The sequence below is a fragment of the Camponotus floridanus genome, unplaced genomic scaffold (assembly GCF_003227725.1).
Source record: "Camponotus floridanus strain SB8 unplaced genomic scaffold, Cflo_v7.5 scaffold24, whole genome shotgun sequence".
NCBI lineage: Eukaryota > Metazoa > Arthropoda > Insecta > Hymenoptera > Formicidae > Camponotus > Camponotus floridanus.
This window is the reverse complement of record NW_020229370.1, coordinates 3,872,474-3,888,932: the sequence shown is the minus strand read 5'-3', so window position 1 is coordinate 3,888,932 and position 16,459 is coordinate 3,872,474. Positions and strand designations below refer to the sequence as shown.

Here is a 16,459-nt window from a genome sequence, read left to right as displayed (position 1 = left end):
GTGCGTACCATGCTTTGCTGTTCCTATATTTCTAATAATATGGAGATTTCTGATACAACCATTATTGATCAAATGGTGGCAATTAAGAAATAAAGGAAAAGAGGCCAAGGGGGACGAGCCATGTCCAGAATTAATAAAAGAATGCAAAAATGGATCGTGTACCTTATCATGGAAGGATAATCGAGATGCTGTAAAGAAGAGCGATTAAATTTGTTCATTTAAAATATATGTATTTGATGAATCGATACAGATTATTTTGATATTTATATTTAGTTGCTAAACTTTCCCAAGTAGCTGTTGAATATATATTCTCTCGACATAGCAATTGTAAATGTTCAAATTGCTTTAAACCACATCAATAAAATGAGTAACCATCTGCAAATTATATAGAAAATCAAGGTATAAGATATTTTGGTTCAATTTATTAAGTATAAAATTATCTATATCCTATATGTGATATTTAGAGAATTTTCGAATATAAATTATATAAAACTATTTAATGACTTAGTATATTTTGCGATTTCAAAGTTTAGTTTAATATAATTATTTCCAGTACAATAGATTATACAATGCCAAACTTATATTTTATTTAAACTACATGAAAAAGTACATTAACGCATAATTGGAAATCGAGGAATGTATATTACGATGTTATTACAAAATAAAGTTTTTTTTACAAAGTTTTTTGCTCATGCTTCATATTAAATAAATGTAGATACTCAAGAACTTGAAAAATTCCAATCACATATGATAAAAAAATTCACATTATTCAATTTATACAATGTCTCATTTAAAAAAAATTATATAAATTTAATTCGCATCATTCAATTCATGTAATGTCTTGTTTCAAAAAAATTCTAAATTACAAAAATTACAGTCAATTCGCAGTTTCGTTTAAAATAAAATTTGAATCTCATTATCAGAGCTCGGATCTTTGTGCCATTTTTCCTCACTTCAAGTACATACTAGCTGCCGAACACCGCTAAAAGCGGTACCGTCTACGCCGGTCTAGTGATGGTAGCAAAGAGGGTACCATCGCATAAAAAAAATGTATGTATATATATATATTAAATAAATATATATAAATATATAAAATATATATTATATATGTAATATATATATTAATATAGAATGTTTAATATTATATATAATATATAAAATAATATAAATTATATTTTTTTTCTATGCGACGATACTCTTTGCTACCATCACTAGACCGGCATAGATGGTACTGTTTTTCGCGGCGCTCGACCGCCAGTATGGAGTGAGGAAAACGGCACCGAGATTCGAACTCTGCTCATTACAGATATAAATCGTTTTATACATCAATTCTTTCTTAGCCTTATTCGTACATCATTCCTTTTTTGTCTCATTCATTTTTTTTATAAGAGGTATTTATCGAGTTGTTCCGAATAAAAATAATTTGAAATGTATATATGCGCGAAAAATTATGAATATTTTTTTAAATCGAAAAATACAAGCCAAATTAAAAAATCTTGAATCTGTAAGAAATGTTTAGATTTATGATACTTAATATTTTTACTTAAGATCAATGCTTTTCAGTTCGATTTCGTATGTAAGTGTGCTGAAAGGAGGAATTGTAGGAGGAAAGCCTCTAGATCCGTACCTATAAGAGAAACATTGCTCCGTTAAATTAACACTCAAAATAATACAAGTTTCATAAATATAGAGATAAAAAGTTATATAGATAAATCGTTATATAAAATCATTAATATAACATTAATATATCATTAATATAACATTAATATATCATTAATATAACTCAAAACGGAAAAGGAAAATATAAGAATATACGAATATTCTATATACATACCCCATATCAGAAGGTACTGTGAGACGACGCTTTCCACCAAGTCTCATTCCAACAAGTCCTACATCCCATCCTTTTAATACTTGTCCTCTGCCGAGGCGGAATTTATGACCCTTTCCTTTCATGCACACCTCAACTTTCTTATCTCGATTTCCAACTTTACAGCGACCTACATAATAAACTGCAACAATGTCGCCACTTACTATAGGTCGACCACTACCAACTTTTATATCTTCCACTATTACACCACCCTCAATAATTCTCTTTTTTGCTTCACTTGGACTGTTCTGCGCTTGATTCTCCAATTTCCTTTTTCGTTTCATATTTTGCTGTTCTTGTTTAATTGCCTCTCCATTGGTTTTATTTTGCTTATCATGTTTCTTTTTTTGCTGTTGATTCTCTAGTTTTTTTCCTGTTCCCTTTGCTAGCTTGTTTTGTTCACGTTTTTGGTCTTGTTTCTCTTCCTCTTCTTCTTCCTCCTCTTCTTCCTCCTCCTCTTCTTCTTCCTCCTCCTCCTCCTCCTCCTCCTCCTTCTCCTTATTATCATCATCATCTTCTTCATCCTCATCAACATAATAATCATCAGAATCATCACTGTCTCCTTCATATTCAATGTTATCCGAATCTTCTTCTGAAGATTCATCATCATCTTGATTATTGCAATCATTAAGAGATTCTTGCTTAGTTTTGCTTAGCTTTGCTTTCTGGGGTGCTCCATTCGACTTTGGATCTTTTTTATTGTCTTCAAGTTTTTTTTGTGCTTGTTCATTTACTTTTTTTTGCTCTTCTGAATCATTCGTCTTATTGTTAGAAATGTCAAAAGACTCTATTTCTACATATCCAGTTAGATGTACATAACCTTGACCATTGGAGAAAAGGGTTATTTCAGTTCCTTTTTCGAATTTTAAATCAAGCGGTACTTGGTTTACTTTGCCCTTTATTAAAGTGCAAAGCAGAAAGTTTTTTTTGTTATTATGTACCATTATCTGTATTGCTTCATTATTAGCTATAATAAAATAGATAAAAATTTCATAAATAAACATTCCATACAATATATATTTGTAGTACACGACTTCCATGTATACTTGATCGATTACTTAAGATAAGAAAGACATTTCTTTATCTCGACCCAATGAAGAAATATCTTTATCTTAACTAATTGATTAAGTATTTTCAGAAAACCTTTTGTAATATAATCACCATTTACATATACATATATAATACAAATGTATATATTTACGAATAAATGTTATTTTTGAATTTTGCTTAAAAATTAACATACAATTTTTTAAAGAAAGTTTAGATATACATATGCACGATATGCTTATGGGTGGCGATTTTGTTATTCCACGTGTACAAATATTATTATATTAAAGTGGAAGAAAACGAGTTTCGGTCAGAATAACCAGAATCTCCAAACGTATTAAAATAACCGACACTTACCGGCTAATGATGTATCCAAAGATGCCATAGTTATGTGGAATGTGTGTTTTATTTTCTGCGTGTACCGTTTGAACGGTTCTAATATCAATGCTGTAACAACGAACAATATAAAGAATCAAGCATACTAATATAAGTCTCGTTTCATCTTAAAATGCGTGTTTCTTGTTTTTTCAAGTACACGTGGCGATGCCATCTTGTAACGTATATTTTACCGGAACACGTGAATCTTTACATTAAACGTTTACCTTTTTATTAAATTTTTATCAAATGTATACATAGAAATCACTTACCCCAAAACATATTGTAATAATTATAAGATTCGTATAGATTCGTATAATAGATCTCTTTATCAAATGGAAAGGGGAGACTTGTATACGTCCGTTCGCCTCGATTGTTACGATTGCAAGAACACCACCGAACAAATCTCGAAAGTCGTAAGGGTCGTGAACAGTAACGAATATCATAGACGCGTGTCACGTGATATATACAAATAATACAGAGTTTGCGCCGAAATTTAAACTTATGCGCATGCACATTCTACGAGTAATAACAAGAATAAAGCCGGGTCTACATTGGTCGTATCGCAACGTCGCAAGTCGTAAGTCGTAGGCAAATTCACCAATTATGCTTGATTATTTTTGAAATAATCGACTATGGTTGGTCAATTTGCCTTGCGACGTTACGATACGACCAATGTAGATCCGGCTTCAAATGACGACAGAAATTTGATTACCGGTAGAGGAACATACAAAATCAAAACTTTGTTTAAATTTGCATTTACGATATTTTTTAAATATGAGTAATTCCACCTTTATTCTCGACAATGGTGCTTATATGGCAAAAGCTGGTTTATCCAATGAAACACCCAAGTAAGTTTATAAAAATGTAATAAACTTGAATCTTCAATTTACACTCTATGACTAAAATGGAATTATATTTTAGATTAGTTCCAAATTGTATAATGAAAGCAAAGAGCGAACGTCGCAGACCTTTCATAGGAAATCAAATCGAAGAATGCAGAGACGCTTCTGGATTATTCTACATGTTACCTTTCCAGAAAGGTTATCTCGTGAATTGGGATATTCAGAAGACTCTATGGGATTATATATTTTCAAAGGAGTCTTGTTCGGTGAATTTAAGTCAGTCGTCTGTGATAGTGACAGAACCAATGTTTAATTTTCCAAGCATTCAAGAAGCTATGACAGAGATCTTTTTCGAGGAATACGAATGTCATAGTCTCTTGAGAATAAATGCAGCTAGTCTTTCGTGTTACAATTACAAAACCGAAAATCCTAGTACAAAATGCTGCATAGTAATAGACAGTGGTTATAGTTTTACGCATATTATACCTTTTATCAATAATACAAAGGTAAAAGAAGGTATACGAAGAATAGACGTAGGTGGCAAGCTTTTAACAAATCATCTAAAGGAAATACTATCTTATCGTCAGTTACATGTTATGGACGAGACGTATGTAATTAATCAAGTAAAAGAAGATTGTTGTTTTGTATCTCAAGATTTCTTTAAAGATATGGAACGGGCTAAATATAAATTGGAGAAAAATACCATCGCTAAGGATTATGTTTTGCCAGATTATACAACTTTGCGACGTGGATATCTTAAAGATCCAGAACCATCTAATGAGCAACAAACATTACGTTTGACTAATGAAAGATTTGCCATACCAGAAATATTATTTCATCCATCGGATATTGGTATTCGACAAATGGGTATTCCCGAAGCTGTCATAGATTCTATAAAAGCCTGCGACGAAGAAACATGGCCTCATTTTCTATCCCATATTATTCTAACTGGTGGTAATGCAAAGTTTCCAGGATTTAAGGACAGAATTTACAAAGAAATTAGAAGTTTAGCTCCAACAGAATATGCCGTAAACGTTTATTTACCGCAAAAGTATTTATTTTTATGTTTCATTGCCATTTGTTTCTTATATTGCAAAAAGTCTAATGAATATTCTTTTATTTCTAGTCCAATTACTTATGCATGGTTCGGTGGGAAACAACTTTCACAAGACACAATATTCTCAAATCTTTTGGTAACAAGAGAAGAGTATGAAGAAGAGGGTCCATCTATATGTTTTGAGAAATTTGATATATAATTCTATCGTGTTGTGTATACATATACACACACACACACATATGTATGTATGTATGTATGTATCATGATTTATTTTTTCCTCCACTTTTTATTAAATATTTACGTAAAATATCACATTATGCTATTGAAATCAATTGTTTTACAACAAAGAGAATTATAACAAAGTATAAAGTATATTTATAACAATTCATATTTGATTGATATTAAATATAAAATTAAAAAAATTTTTCAAATATGGAATATGTGTGTGTGCATTTATATTTTGCACTACTACTTTCAAATAGATTTCATTTCTGCCATTAATTCTTCTAAACTTGCTCCCGTAGATTCAGGAACAGTTTGTTCTCTTTCTGAATCAGTTGCATATGTTGGTGTAGAAATGGTATATGCATATCGTACACCTGAAGTCGATACGGACGTTTCTTCATCTGGTTGCCCACTTTGTTCATCAACTAAAGAAATTCCTGTTAAGGAAAAATAATATTTAACAAAAAGTTATGCAAAGATATGTTTTAAAAATAGATTGTATATATAATTTCTTTTCATATACCCCATTTATTATCTTCATGTATAGCTTTTTCTTCAATAATCTTGCTCGATCTTTGTTGACTTTTTGGTTTTTGTGCATATTCTTTTTGTCTTTGTTTACAATGCGCATCATCGCAATTTGGATTCGGCTTTAAAGTCATTTTAGGAAAAAAGTCTTCCATAGCATTGTAACCCAAATAGTAAGACACTTGTCCAAATTTTAGTAAAAATTTTAAAGTATTCTGCACCAAAAAGCCTGCCACTATACCCATAGTAGTAGGTAATGATGCAGCACATACACCTTCGCGTTTCAAAGTTTTTTCGTCAATGCTAGATGCTACAATCAAAGGTGGAGCACACTAAAAATTCAAATTTAGCAACAAAATAATTATAAAATTCTTTGTGTCTCGTGTGATCAATAGCCAATTTATATGTAATCGACATCTTACTGCAAAACAGGCCGTTTCACCAGGCACAATAAATTGAATATGACCAGAAACAGCATTTTCGGAAACGCCGCTCTCAAACCATTTCTGATTAAGTTCATTACATGCTGTATTAATTGCCATACGAGCTTCAAAATTATCAACGCAGCTCAATACCAAATCAACTGGGCCATTTTCCAAGCTGGAAGTACTACACAAAGACAAATTTAAATAAATCACAAAGTATATTAATTAAAAAGAATATTCGCAGATATACTTTAAAGGATATGCACAGGTCTATTATAAAATTGAATAATCTATATTAACACACTTTATAAATTTATACCTTATTGTATTCATAAAATCTGAAAAATGATCAATGGTTGTGATATTATAATTGTGTATTTCAATTTCCACATCAGGATTTATATAACGCAAAGTACTTGCTGCTGCCTCTACTTTGCTTTGACCTGCTTGATGTGGTTGAAAAAATAATCTGTTCATATTTGCAAGTTCTACATTGTCATAATCAAATAGTACCAACTGAAATATTAGTTGTATTAGTTAGACAATGATTTATTGCTAATAACATATAGTAAATAATAACACCTTTCCTACCTTTCCGATACCACATCTTGTCAACATTTCTGCTGTTACGCTACCAACACCACCAATTCCAACTATAGCTATTGTTAATTCTCGTATCTTTTCATAATTGTCAACAATACCCATACGCTTTAATGCCATTAATCGGCTGAAATAAAAATAATAAAAAATAGACATAAAATTGCTACAAAAATTTCTTGTAAAATGTATATGATCTCTTATATATAATAAATAAACATGTAATTTTAAAATGTTATTTAATCACTTATATTGTGTTTATGCACGTTAGATGCCTATATATAGTGATTCTTTGTAAATTCAACCTTTCTTTAATAAGAAATAACGTTTCTAAAAAAGTTGATTAATACAAATTTAACTTTATAAAATTGATGTTACACGATCGCAATATATATATATATATATATATATATATATATATATATAAGTAATCAAAATGAAAAATATTTTTAAATCTACCTGTACGGATTTGAGTCCACTACCTCTTCCGACATATGTTTGATTTTTTCTCTCGTTGCTACCGCATCTTTATCTTTCTTTTCTTGTAACTCGTTTTCGAGTTCTATAATTCTCTGCCGCAAGCTTTCTACTTCATCCATATTTTAATAAAAGAAAAATTATTTAATTATTAAAATAAATAACTACTTTCTTTGCAAAATCAACTGTACAGTATTGAAAGCACACTGAAACTGACAACTGATCACTGACACTGATCAGCTGACTACATCATAGGAGATCCTGTTACACATTCCATAGTATATTACGTCACATATATCGACCGTTGTTTAAGGTAACTAGCACGACTGACCAATCAGAAGATTCTAGTATTCTATTGACCAATTGGTAATGTGTTGAACAGCGCTAGAAGCGTCCCGTTTGCCCACGTTGCTATTAAGCACCAATTATATCGATCTGTACTTAGGGTAACCAGCAACAATTGACCAATCAGAGAGTCCTATTTTGAATTGGCCAATTGGCGACGTGGTCAATCGGGTGCCACCCATCAGAAATGACACCTGTTTATTTACATTGGTTAATGATGAATCACCTGAGATAATGAAAATCCCTAAGCATCAATCTGATATGAATAATGTCCAATATGGAATCTTCTTTCTTAGCTACTGACATGGACAAAGAAAAACTTGATTTATGATGTATGCAAAGGAAATAAGTTGACAAGCCACTACTTTGATAAATTTCGATTCTACATTCGATATATTCGACTAATATATACTATATTTTATATATATATATATATATATATATATATATATATATCTTGCTTGGGAGCATATTAAGTACATTAAATGTGTTCCAAGCTCCATTAATGAAATTATCTAAAAGTATATTTTATTTTATATATATATATATATATATATATATATATATATATATATTTATACATAAACAGTTATCATCAATTTTTATTTCTGGAAATAAAAAAAAACAATCTATTGTTCAAATTAATGATAGTAGTAATAAAGGCATTTTTTTTATCATAAGATAATGGATAAATTAATTTGACAAAAATAAAATCATATGTATCTTCATCTTTTAATTATATATTACAACATTATCTTAGTCTTTTTCATTGTGTTTGTATATATATATATAACAGAGCAAGTAGTACTATATAAAAAATTGTTACATTTTGCATATAGATGATGTTTCATATTTGCAGAATCAGAAAGAAAACAATCTTTATTAAATAATTACTAAAGTTTATAAATTATTTGCTATTATTTATGGTATGGAGATATCATAAAAAATATTAAATACATCAATGTGTCTTGCACACATCATTGTGCATTTAAATTGATGTAATTTTGCACAAATTTTATTGTCGTACTTTAATCATTTTCATTGTTTGTAATATGCTTAAAATATATTTATATAAAAAAAATAATTAAACGTCAAATATTTATTTGTGAACTTTGACTGAAAAGCAATGAAATATAAAAATGAGAAATAATAGAACAGTGTTTTACCATAATAATTCTTTCATATAAAAAAATGAAATTGGTGATAGAAGGAAAGAACAATAAAGAAAGAAAGAAAGGGCGGAAAAAGAGAATAATAAAAAAAATGTTCGAATATATCCAAAACATTCAAATCTTTTTTAAGAAGGCAAAGTATCTCAAACGATTTTTTAGTCTCTCTCAAAGTATCTCGCATATTACGATACAGAAAAATATAATTTTTAGCATAATATATTATTTCTATTAGCGACATTTAATTGTATTTTCATATTTTTAAGCTAATTTATTTAAACATAACGATTATTATTCCATATTCCCCTTTTCTATAAAATTAAATTAGTGTTAACTGTCTCTTATATATTTAAAAAACAAGGGATGTGAAAACTTGAATAAACATGCGCGTCATTATTGTCAAATAAAAGTTTTCCAGTTAAACATTCATGTATATTAATGTTGATTAACTTGATGTAGCACATGTGACAGTGTAAAATTGACAAAATAAACATTTATATAACTATCCATACAGCATATATAGTCTCTTTTTTACATGTTTATATGCCATATGCATAGCAACATTTGTTAATTATAATGTATGCATATTATATTCTTATTAATCTGCATGTGTATGTTTATGAATGAATTTATACTTGATGTAGCACATGTGATAGTGTAAAATTGACAAAATAAACATGTTCATATAACTATTCATATAGCATATATAGTTTCTTTTTTACATGTTTATATGCCATATGTATAGCAACATTTATTAATTATAATGTATGCATATTATATTTTTATTAATCTGCATGTGTATGTTCATGAATGTATTGTTTGAATTATGCTTACGTATGTATATATATGTATATATGCGAAAATATGCAGTCAAAGAAACAAATATTATTTTAACTAATCATGTAGAACACATTATATTTTTAGCAGACTCTGTTTGCTATTAGCGCATTATTTTAATGCGCGAGAATATAAATGGCAATCGATTAATCTTAATGCATATTCATATAGGAACTGACAAATCTTGGAAAAATTATACAAAAAAGATACAATTATACAAGAGAATATTGTATTCCTATACATTCTTTACAAGTACGTCTCGTCTTGATTTGTAAATTCTCTCGAATGTACATTATGCGTATAAATTGATCTTACAATATATATTTATATAGAATAATTTTCAATGCATATAATAAAAATACAGAGCAATTTTGTGAAATCATGAAAAATAAATTCTAGTGTAAGTTATGTGAGAATGATCAACATGTACAAAGAGACCAAGTTTATAAATATGCACATACATATATGTGTGTGTGTGTGTGTGTGTGTGTTTATGTATATATACATATATAAAGATTTTTAAACTAGTATATATGTCAATAATATTTATAGGCTTTGTGCCAAGTGTTTAAGGTGCTTGTGAATTTGCGCGCGTTATTTAATGGACTTTACCGTAAAACCTGCTTTTATTTAAATCCTTTTTTATTAATAGGGAGACACTGTATAATAGTGAGAACACTCGTAAAACACATACGTACATTTTCACTTTACTGCGCGCCTTTAGATCAATGATCATTCGATTCTCACTCTCGATAAAAAATAATGACGATAATATGCGTTGGATGCACAGAGCAGGTATTCACAAAGCACAAAGAGTACTTGGCTATAACAAACATTTTATTCAACTATTGTGGTATCAGATATAAACGAACATTTTTTTTATCATTGTTAAAAGTACTAAACCGAATGGCCTAAGGTATAAGTATGACTGTGTATATGTTCATTTGTGTGTCTGTGTACGCGAGTGTATGTGAATGCAAATAGGTGGCTTGCTTAAAATCTCCACCACTTTATGTATTGTGTAACCACAAATAATCATCTTTCATCAAATGAGAGTGAATCTAGCTGCATCTTTATGCATTTATAGATTTGCCAAAAATATGATAATAATAGCAACATCAGAAAAAATAGTAGATATAGTGGGACGCACCGCGAATCGTAGAACGGAAATAAACAATTCGCTGTTTTTGATATCGCATGCATACCGGCCAATATGGACGGAGCATGTATTCTCATGTGGTAGATTTTGTGCCAGAGTCCTAATCTCCCATGATACACTAAGTACATTGCGAATTTCGAGTGGTTATACATTTTTGAAGGAGACAAAGCGAAATTAGATACTTCAGTCTTAACGATGGGATCATCGATCAAGCCGTTGTTACAAATCAGAATGATTCTCATATGGAGAAGAATATAGTTGGCAATACGAAATATTTGCTGCTGCATTGCAATATTTTGTAGTAGATTGGAAATCGGGTTGTCGAGATTCAGAATTGCTGAACTTATAATATTACTTGAGGCAGTTCTTCTGAAAGGATCAAACACCCGCTGCCAATTTCTTCCATGCTTTCCAATCCGTTTGTCCCATGAATCGGTATAGTGCTCATTGTTACACCACGATGATCTGTAATAATCTCCTAGTTAAAAAATCACTTTGATACGAAACTAACTTTTACTAATATCAATATGTCGCACAATCTATATCAATCTAAACATACATGATGTCTCTCATTTCATTTAATTTCAATACAAATGAATAAATAAAATAGTGAATTATTCATATGTTTAAAAAGCAATTTCAAGTTCGTAAACGTCCTCTCTGTTATGGATTACAAATGCTTCGGATCACATGTTTGATTGATTGATTCATCGAGACAAAGAACGTTTGTCTCTTTTTTTCTAGATTCAGTCAATCAAATGATTCAAACTATTTGTAATGTAATATTAATTATATTTATCTTCATTTTTTTATCTCCATTAGAGAAACTAGCAAATAACATGTTGAGATAATTGCTAAAATTATCTCTTATTAGGAAAACGATAGACATAGGACGGCAACAAGACATAGGCATAAAAACTGAGGATTTAGAAACTTACAAATAGAATTATGTGTGTCATTGCATAATAAATATATGTGTATGTATATATACACATATATACATACACACACCGCACACACACACGATTGAGCGTTATATATGAAAAGAACTAATATAACAAATGAACAATATATGTATATGTGTAATCAATATTTTCTATTTGTAATAATAATGTATTTACAACTTACATTTTCCTTTTACCTTAGTTACATACAAGTTATTTCAATGTAAAATGCAAACAACATTCGCGATTACATCTGTTTGAATGCGATTGTACGCATAAAAATTTATACAGACGAATGCAACTGCTTCGTAAGATACGTTATTATAAATCTGTCGTGATGACAAGGGTATAAAATGCTAAAAGTAACAATTTTGGAAAAGAGAAAAGAGAAAATACATACTTAAGAACACAACTCTTGATGAAATAAGAGAAACATATTTTACAGTATTAAATTTTTAATGACCAATATATATATAAGTTAACTATATTATAATCATGTCAGAGTATAGGAGTTAGAGGTAGATTAAAGTGGTGACATTACCTGGGCCGCTACTCACCTACAGGCACTGAGCCTGTCATGGGAGTAGGTGATGACGACACCATGGTCAATCGACCTTGTTCTTTTACTATGGGATCTAGAAAAAAAATTAGTTAAGCAGAAAGCTACACTTGACACGATTTCACAATATATAATATGCAATATAAATGTGCAATTATATAGACGGAAAATTTTCTTTTTTCGATATTTAAATACGTTTCCCTCATGATACACACGCAAGCACACATATATATATATATATATATATAAAGATATATTCTAAAAAATAACAAAACATAAAGAACATTTATATCGCATAGATATATGCATATATATGTATATGCTTACAAAAATATGGATGTTCCATTGCTTCGCGCGCAGTTAATCTCTCGTAGTGGTCATAGCGTAAAAGTTTATCAAGAAAATCCAAACTTTCGGGTGATACTAGATGCTGGTTTTCCGAATGTACAAAACGTTCCCAACGTTTACGCGAATGTCGACCTAGGATATCGTTGAAACGAGGATCTAATTCAATATGATATTTGTCAAGATATTCAAATAATTCCTCGGTTCCAAGAACTTTTGCAATTCGAACTAATTGGTCATAATTATCATGTCCATGAAAGAACGGTTCTTTCCTAAATATCATACTTGCGAGCATACAACCCAACGACCACATATCTAATGAATAGTCGTACATCTGCAAGATATTAAAAAATATTTCTCTTAACTTATATGTATAATACCTGTAGAAAGAGATAAAAAAAAATATATATATATAAGTACATAAACACATATATGATCCAGCCAATTCTTTCTTTTTCTCCATCCTTTTGTCTTTTTTTATTATCCTTTCATACTGCACAATACTTACTTGATAATCTACAAGTAATTCCGGACCTTTGAAATAGCGGGAAGCTACTCGTACATTGTATTCTTGACCAGGATGATAAAACTCTGCTAGTCCCCAGTCGATTAATCGTAACTTTCGATTTTCATGGTCTATCATAACATTGTGCGGCTTCACATCCCTGTGCATAATTCCCATACTGTGACAATAATCTAGCGCCTGTGCAGAAACAAAATAAATATGTTAAATGTTAAAATATCCCTATTTCTGCATTCACGATTAGATGATGCAATGGATGTGATTGGATATGTTACCAAAATATTACTTACAACAAATATTCACAAGAGCCCAAAAATTTAAAAAAATTGCTGAAACTTTAAAAAAATCTTTGACTCATTTGACAGGATGAAAAAGAAAGTGTCACATGCTCATCTTTTTAATACAGAATGCAATAACATCTTTAAAATTACACTCTACATTATAAATAGAAAATAAATGAATATAAAACTATTAGATATGTATGAACAAATTTCGATTTATTTATGTTAACTATAATTTTTAGCTGTTAATATTTCAAATATTGTCACGGAAAAAAAGCATAAATGACAATAATAATATTGATAATTATATAAATATGAAAAATGAAAAAAATAAAAGAGATAGAGAAAGAAGAAGCATTATACAAAAGCTATCAAAATTACTGGAAAATTCATAATAAAATAAAATATAAATTAAATATAAATTACTTTGAAAGATAAAACATGTGTAATAATCTTCATTTTCATCCAAAGTAGCAATATCTTGCAAGAATAATGGCAAAACTAAGTAATAAAATTGAATTTATATCTTTCATATTAACAAGAAAGATAAAAACAGTATATCTTTGGATTCTTCCTGAAAGCTACAATGTACACCTACATCTATAAAAACAATAATCTCGAAGGTTCACGATGAATTGATATTTTGGTTCCATTCCGACTTAAAACAATACACGCACTTTTAATAATTCGTAGAGGTAGTATCTTATGTCGTAGTCAGTTAGCGTCTGGTATAATTGCTTGAAATCTGTGTTGTTGACATGTTCGAAAATCAATGCTGGTGTTCTTGAAACTGGATCTTTAACAACTGCTTGGAGTGTAATTATGTTGGTCCCACCTTTAAGATTTTCTAAAATTTTTATTTCCCTTTTTATTTTCTTCTTTTTTACAGGCTACAACAAATAAAAAAATATAGTATTAGTACTATACATTTCCATTTTGTTATTTTATACATGCTTATTAAATATAATACGATATATGGATTATCGTACCTTCAATATTTTTACAACACATTTTTCATTGTTTGTAACATTTATGGCCTCAAATACTTCGCTATATTTACCCCTTCCCAACTTCCTCACTAACTGGTAATCATCTTGTTGCCTATATCAGAAAATAATCATGAAACTAAGTAAAATATATGTCATAATGTGGACAATATCAATGATACTCTGACATATGATATAGCTTACCCCCAATCGACAACATAAGATTCATAGTCCCAGTATTCTCTTGGTTTATGTGAATTTACATCAGCATATACTCGCGCTCTACTTGGCAAAGCCATTCTCTCAGAAATATTATTATCGATAAGCGTCTTGATAAATGATATACTGTCTCGACTATCTGTTCCAAACTTATAGCTATTAATGACTTTGTCTCTCCTGTTTACCCAGCTACGTACATGTGAGAACAGTAATAAACCTAAACAATTCACATAATTTACATTGAGACTGAGTTTGCATTCCTACATAAGAATATAAAGTAGAATAATATTTTTAAATGATAAATCAATTAAATGGATAATTGTATAAGAGACAATTTGACAATACCATTTTTTAATGTTTTAATATATGTATTGATAGAATAGTATAAAAGATTCAGAATATATATAAAATATACATATATTTTTATATGAAAAATTTATTTTATATATATAGATATGTATATATATAAAATTGTTATAAAAAAATTTGTTAAAAAATAAACACATATATATGCACACGTATATTTGGAAATTTTGAGAAAATTCGAACTCCCAGGCACCATTACTTAATCTGCTGTGATTAAAAAACTATACGATAAATTTCATGCGAGCCATTTGAAATTTTATGAGGCGATAAAAACAGACACGACAAAAATTTACAATTAGAAACATAAATCCGAGTCATTATTAATTATAATTAAAAAAGAGAGAAATGGAGAGAAAAGAAGAAGACACATTATTTCAATATTTTCCTTTATCGATTGTAATGTCAGTATCTCGGATATCCAACGTACGTCGAATGGCCCGAATATTCGCGCGAAAAAATCGTACGAGTAAAGAGAGAAGTACTCTTGCATCCGCGATTAGAGTATATCGTAACGAGATTACCTATCTACCGGCCAAGCCGAAGCAAAAGCACGCACATGCAAGAGGCACAAGGCACGTACACACATGTACCCAGTAAATCACACGCCATCACGATCGAGCGATTGATGTAGACCTATTTTGGACTCACCTAGAGCATTCCGGGCCCGAATCTTGATCGGATTAAATACGATGGATTCTCGGATTCGTTGCGAATGCACGAAACTTACTCACGGATTAGCTGAGGCCGCGCAAACGCGTGAAACTCCGGATTTTTGAGGGCGGCCGGCTTCTCAAACGAGCGAGGTGCAAGATGGCAGCCGGCAACCCGCCGCGGACTTTGAATATCTAGAACGGAAACCTTCTACCTGCCTATGACGCGCAACGTGCAGCGACATCTTTATCACATTATTGCATATATATTTTCAAATTTCGGGGAAAAACTATAAAATAAGCGAAGTCTTTTCTAGAGATCAGAAAAAATTTGTAATCATTTTGAAGCTCATCTATGGGGTACGTTCAAAAATTTTATCCGTAGGATAAAGTACCGTTTAATTGACCAATAGGAACAAAAGATGCATACATTTCTTTATTCTGATTGGTCAATTAAATGTTAGTCCATTAACGAACTCGAGTAACTTGACAGAGAAAGATTAATATCTTTCGTTTTTTGATTGGAATCGAATTGTCTGATAGCAGAGTATATAGACCTCGTGATATTATATTATATATACATATATATATATATATCTATATAAACAGGTAATTTCACAAAACATATAA

The 16,459-nt window shown here is 30.0% G+C and overlaps 4 protein-coding genes across 5 annotated transcripts; 1 reads left to right on the top strand and 3 right to left on the bottom strand.

Moving 5' to 3' along the window:
• Positions 1–517: 517 nt before the first annotated feature.
• Positions 518–3,757, bottom strand: LOC105256634 (46 kDa FK506-binding nuclear protein). The gene is made up of 4 exons (XM_011266736.3): positions 3,565–3,757; positions 3,275–3,364; positions 1,835–2,837; positions 518–1,627 (listed from the first exon to the last, which is right to left on the bottom strand). Exons 1-4 carry the CDS (start codon positions 3,572–3,574, stop codon positions 1,540–1,542), a joined length of 1,191 nt encoding a protein of 396 aa, XP_011265038.2. The 5' UTR covers positions 3,575–3,757; the 3' UTR covers positions 518–1,539.
• Positions 3,758–3,967: 210 nt separating this feature from the next.
• LOC105256633 (actin-related protein 6) lies at positions 3,968–5,432 on the top strand. Its single transcript, XM_011266735.3, has 3 exons — positions 3,968–4,143; positions 4,217–5,188; positions 5,264–5,432. Exons 1-3 carry the CDS (start codon positions 4,070–4,072, stop codon positions 5,391–5,393), a joined length of 1,176 nt encoding a protein of 391 aa, XP_011265037.1. The 5' UTR covers positions 3,968–4,069; the 3' UTR covers positions 5,394–5,432.
• On the bottom strand, positions 5,238–7,568 carry LOC105256632 (ubiquitin-like modifier-activating enzyme 5). Its single transcript, XM_011266734.3, has 6 exons — positions 7,429–7,568; positions 6,964–7,099; positions 6,692–6,888; positions 6,370–6,556; positions 5,943–6,279; positions 5,238–5,856 (listed from the first exon to the last, which is right to left on the bottom strand). The coding sequence occupies exons 1-6, from the start codon at positions 7,566–7,568 to the stop codon at positions 5,669–5,671; spliced, it is 1,185 nt and encodes a 394-aa protein (XP_011265036.1). The 3' UTR covers positions 5,238–5,668.
• A 2,612-nt stretch (positions 7,569–10,180) lies between these two features.
• Positions 10,181–16,013, bottom strand: LOC105256631 (casein kinase II subunit alpha). Of its 2 annotated transcripts, none has more exons than XM_025408987.1 (8): positions 15,828–16,013; positions 14,799–15,030; positions 14,598–14,709; positions 14,286–14,498; positions 13,313–13,507; positions 12,787–13,138; positions 12,458–12,535; positions 10,181–11,421 (listed from the first exon to the last, which is right to left on the bottom strand). In XM_025408987.1, exons 2-8 carry the CDS (start codon positions 14,891–14,893, stop codon positions 11,300–11,302), a joined length of 1,167 nt encoding a protein of 388 aa, XP_025264772.1. In that variant the 5' UTR covers positions 14,894–15,030; positions 15,828–16,013; the 3' UTR covers positions 10,181–11,299. The 2 variants fall into 2 exon arrangements, with proteins under 2 accessions (XP_025264772.1, XP_011265035.1); XM_011266733.3 differs by having other exon boundaries at positions 10,183–11,421; positions 12,442–12,535.
• Positions 16,014–16,459: the final 446 nt, after the last annotated feature.

What these genes read in the sequence shown, in the direction of transcription:
- LOC105256632 (XM_011266734.3), bottom strand. Translation starts at nt 7,568, where the DNA reads ATGGATGAAGTAGAAAGCTTGCGGCAGAGAATTATAGAACTCGAAAAC. An exon ending in GTGAAACGGCCTGTTTTGCA is followed by an intron (nt 6,280 to 6,369) that starts GTAAGATGTCGA and finishes TTGAATTTTTAG; the next exon opens with TGTGCTCCACCTTTGATTGT. An exon ending in ACATGAAGATAATAAATGGG is followed by an intron (nt 5,857 to 5,942) that starts GTATATGAAAAG and finishes TTTCCTTAACAG; the next exon opens with GAATTTCTTTAGTTGATGAA.
- LOC105256634 (XM_011266736.3), bottom strand. An exon ending in TTTGGATACATCATTAGCCG is followed by an intron (nt 2,838 to 3,274) that starts GTAAGTGTCGGT and finishes ATTTTATTATAG; the next exon opens with CTAATAATGAAGCAATACAG. An exon ending in ACAGTACCTTCTGATATGGG is followed by an intron (nt 1,628 to 1,834) that starts GTATGTATATAG and finishes TTTCTCTTATAG; the next exon opens with GTACGGATCTAGAGGCTTTC.
- LOC105256633 (XM_011266735.3), top strand. Translation starts at nt 4,070, where the DNA reads ATGAGTAATTCCACCTTTATTCTCGACAATGGTGCTTATATGGCAAAA. An exon ending in TTATCCAATGAAACACCCAA is followed by an intron (nt 4,144 to 4,216) that starts GTAAGTTTATAA and finishes ATTATATTTTAG; the next exon opens with ATTAGTTCCAAATTGTATAA. An exon ending in AACGTTTATTTACCGCAAAA is followed by an intron (nt 5,189 to 5,263) that starts GTATTTATTTTT and finishes TTTTATTTCTAG; the next exon opens with TCCAATTACTTATGCATGGT.
- LOC105256631 (XM_025408987.1), bottom strand. Translation starts at nt 14,893, where the DNA reads ATGGCTTTGCCAAGTAGAGCGCGAGTATATGCTGATGTAAATTCACAT. An exon ending in ACCTCTACGAATTATTAAAA is followed by an intron (nt 13,508 to 14,285) that starts GTGCGTGTATTG and finishes GTTTCTGCACAG; the next exon opens with GCGCTAGATTATTGTCACAG. An exon ending in AATGGAACATCCATATTTTT is followed by an intron (nt 12,536 to 12,786) that starts GTAAGCATATAC and finishes TTTTTTTTCTAG; the next exon opens with ATCCCATAGTAAAAGAACAA.